This window comes from Pteronotus mesoamericanus, unplaced genomic scaffold, assembly GCF_021234165.1.
Source record: "Pteronotus mesoamericanus isolate MK-2021 breed Mesoamerican mustached bat unplaced genomic scaffold, CSHL_Meso_final contig_20, whole genome shotgun sequence".
In the NCBI taxonomy this organism is placed as follows: domain Eukaryota; kingdom Metazoa; phylum Chordata; class Mammalia; order Chiroptera; family Mormoopidae; genus Pteronotus; species Pteronotus mesoamericanus.
Genome location: NW_026555085.1, coordinates 79811517 through 79815699, shown reverse-complemented (window position 1 = coordinate 79815699; position 4183 = coordinate 79811517). Strand labels below are relative to the sequence as shown.

Here is a 4183-nt window from a genome sequence, read left to right as displayed (position 1 = left end):
ACACAAATTTGCCCTCCCTCTGTCTTTTTGTTCTATTCAGTCCCTCAGGAGATGGGATAATGTCCACCAGGATTGGTGAATGCAATCTTCTTTACTCAGTCACTGACTCAGTGCTAATCTCTTCTGCAAACACTCTCACAGACACATCTGGAAATGTGGGCATCCTTTAGACCAGTCAAGATGACACATAAAATGAACCATTACAACAAGAGAACAAAATATGAAAATAGCTTAAGTAAATGGACCTAACTCTCTAATCTAACAGAAGCAAAATAAAAAACCACAGCACCCAATACATGCACTAAAGTATTAACAACCTTCTGCAGAATGTGTCTGAAAATTTGAAAAACAATACTTTAAACAGAAATTTACATTTTATTTTAAAAATTATAGCAAAATGTATGAAGAACACAAATTTCTATTAAGTACAGAAATTTATTAAATGCATGATGGTAAAATATTGAGCCTACTCTATTACAATACACAGGCCTGATGTTCTAACAAGTAACACTGTGGTTCAAGTTCATGATGCCAACACAAGACAAAATTGTGGGAACCTACAAACAGAAATATATCTTCCTTCTCTTCTTCCACAACAAATGGAATACTGATGTTCAGAAATGTTTAGGTACTGAGAAAAACCTGTTATTTCCCTAAGTATTCCATTAAACAATTCTTAAAATCATATGTTACCTTAATGGAAAACACGAAAAAGCTTTGATGGAAACATTCCATTTTAGTATTTACCATCTTCAATAACCGAGAACCACAATCCCAAAAATGTATTATATCATAAGAAAGTCATTGGAATTATCATTAGGCTTTCCTGCACAAGGCCAATTTCAAGGCAATTTATCAAGGACTGAATTTTCTTAAACCACCAAGCTAGTGATATGAGAAGATAAAAAGAAATGTCAAGGTTAGCTGATTATTTTCCAAAAGACAAGATCTAAAAAATATTGGGGGAAAATAAGAATGTGAGAATGAGTGGATATTAGATGATAATAGAAGTGACTAGCAAAAGGAACTGAGACTAGTTAGCATTAACTAGCATATAATGTATTTTCATTCATTAGTCAACATTTTCTTCATGTTTATTATTATTTTAAGGTAGCATTTCTAAAACTTAATTGGTCCATTCACTTTTCAGGTCAGTCATAAAGAAATTCAATTCTGGATATCTAAAGTTATAGCTTGATAACATTTTGATTCTTACCCCTAAGAATATCTTGTATTCTCAGCCTTGACTCTTGAATATATGGCTTCTTGATAAAATATTACTAAATAGAGCTGATGTTAAAGAAAAATACCTACCTACCCACTTAACCAATTCATATCAATTAGCTCACACAGAATTAAACCAATTCATATTATTTAGCTCGCACAGAAGCTAGGTGTTTTTCCTTTTAAATAATTTAACCAATTCAACATAAAAAGAATTATTCAGAAAAGCACACCTAAGATTTCTACTCCTACTCATTTATAAGTAAATGTTGTAGCTTGGGCCTGAATTTGGTACTTGTAGTCCACACTTTGGTTCCCTACCATTTCAAAACTGGACACTTCATTCTATGAATATGACTATCAACAAGAGAACTTAAAAGTAAAGAAAATGAGCTTTAATTCAAGTGGAAGTATTTTGTATTCATATTAATAAAAAGACATCATGCTTTCAAAGGAATGGAAAAAAATAAAATCATATGTGATAATACAGAGTACAGTATCTTGTAATCCAAACATATAACTATCTCCGTTATAGAATTCAGCAGCCAGGTGTAATATTCTATGAACCATTTGATTAAAAATGTTTATAACCAATGCTTTAACAAAGACACACTGCTGAAAATAGTTTTAAAATATATAGCCTTGTAAAATGATGTATTTTTTAACTTAAAACCTTGTTTCAGAAGTTCCCCGCTTTAGGTTGTTACTCAAAAACTCATCATGTTCAAAACTCAAATTATTGTGAGATCTTGAAATCATAAGAAGCTTCTCCTTATTGGTAAAGTCTTTTTTGATTGCAGCTTGGGGCACAAGCAACCTCTCCATCGGGTCCTCTTTGTTCTCTAGTTTCACATATCCTTTGCTGTTGCTTCGATCCAACCGAGGCCAACTTGGATGTTTCCGTTGTTCTGCATGAACAGTTAGGGTGGAGCGACCTCGGTCTAAGTCTAAGGATTTTGAATGTGACGACAGCAAGTGCAAGGATGTGTTGGACCCAAACTGTCTTCTAGCAGCCCCAGGAGACAAGAGCTGTCCAGCACCAGGTCCAAGGGCCACAGAGGATTTGTACTGACTAGACAATGACTCTCCAATGGAATTATTCCTCGGGAGCACCATGCTGATGGGCTGGAAGCACTCACTGGTGTTGGGCAGAGGAACCACAAGGGAATCCATGGACAAATTCCTTGACCTACTTTTGAGGTTCTCAGCATCCTCAGTGATGTTATCTATACTGGGCTCATCAATAACACAGTTATTAAGTTTGATCACAGGCAATGTAAAAGCACTGATGGATGATGACACAATTGACTTGGTTTCACATTTCTTAGAGCTGCTGGTCTTATCATCAGTTGTCTTGGATGAAGGTGGGTAGAGGCCAAAGACAGAGGCAGAGCTGTCAGAGAGCAAAGGCGGCATAAGATGCCCCAAACTCTTATTTTCATTTGGCACCAGCTCATCCTCTTCTACAGAGCTGTCCATCCGAAAACTGCTCCTAAAACCCGAGAAAGAGGAGATGGTATTTGCCGCCAATCTCGATGCACAGGAGCTTCCATTCTGTTTTACTTCTGTTTCTCCTATCAAACCAGTATAGATGCCATTCATGTGCTTTTGTTCCTTGATTCTTAGCGTGTGGATGTCGATGACTGTGGAGTAGATGTCTCTCATGTGTATGATTTTGGTTTCTTTGTCACGGTTCTCATGAAGAATGGCATTAGCACAAATGAAAATGAAAATGCCAATCCCCATTGTGAAAGGGCCCAGCATCTTCATCTTATCAGAATGTAAATGCTGCTCAAAGAAGTGAACCACCACACCACTTTGGTTCCGAATGACCTGAGTTTCGTTTGTTGACAATGATGTCTCAGCATCGATAAAATGTTCTTTTTGGGGCCAATATCCAAGAACTGCCATTGCAATTCCTACAATGGAAATAAGCACTCCTAAAATGAGGAAAAAACCAGAGGGGGAATAAAGCCGGATTTTGCCTCGAACAACCACGACATCAGCCTGAGGCCGACGCCTGACTGGTTTCTTCTCTTGGGCAGCAGGCGACGGGCTGAGGTCAACAGGATGCTGTGACCTGGCGGAGTCTTGCCTTTTCAAGGCGGCCAGGCCGGTTATCACTCCACCGGTCGCTATCATAGCTCAGTCTTTTACTCTGGAAGGAAGGGAAAAAGATGATAATCTAAATATGTTTTGGGGTATGCTCATCAATTCAACAACTGTTTATATATTGTCATTGTTCCATATAATGAAATGGGGCAGAAGAATAGCTTTTTAATTGACATAGTTTGGGCAGAAGTTTTATTTACCGACTCATGTAAAACCCTGGAGACTCCCTTTTTTGGCTGAATTAGTGTTTTTATTATTAATGAAATGCAAGTTCGAGGTACATTTTACCTAAATAATTTTATTACTTTTTATATACAACAGTCCCCTGGTCATGATCATAAGACCTTTTATGCATCCCTCACCCCCTGCCAACAACCCCACGCACACTATCCTCATTATCTGTGTCATTTTAAAGAAGTGGGAAAATCCAAAACACTTGATAGACCCCAAACAAACTCTAGACCTAAAAGGAAAATACATTCCAGCAGCTCACAGTTCTAAGGTCACTCTTGAGAAAGTCACCCATGAACTTCTCAACTTCCACATTTAATTTCTCAATTCTCACCTTCCTCACTTCTTTATTTCCATAGATATTACTGACCCTTCCTTTCCTGAAACTCTTGTCCAGTCTTTTATGATTCTAAGTCTTCTGGCTCTTCCCTGGCCTCATAGTTTCAATTTTGGCTCATCTTCCCTCATCTAAAAGTAGACCATCATTCCCTGAGAGCCCTGTCCTTGGCCATCTCCTCTTTATACACTCTCTTGGAATTCATATCCACTCCTACACCTTCTACCATTTCCTTTATGTTAATGATCCCCAAGTCTATATTTCAAATCACAGCCTGAG

General features: G+C 37.6%; 1 protein-coding gene across 1 annotated transcript; it reads right to left on the bottom strand.

The window, feature by feature from the left end:
- Positions 1 to 1890: 1890 nt before the first annotated feature.
- TMEM200A (transmembrane protein 200A) lies at positions 1891 to 3366 on the bottom strand. Its single transcript, XM_054568929.1, has one exon. It carries the CDS (start codon positions 3364 to 3366, stop codon positions 1891 to 1893), a length of 1476 nt encoding a protein of 491 aa, XP_054424904.1.
- Between the last annotated feature and the right edge of the window lie 817 nt (positions 3367 to 4183).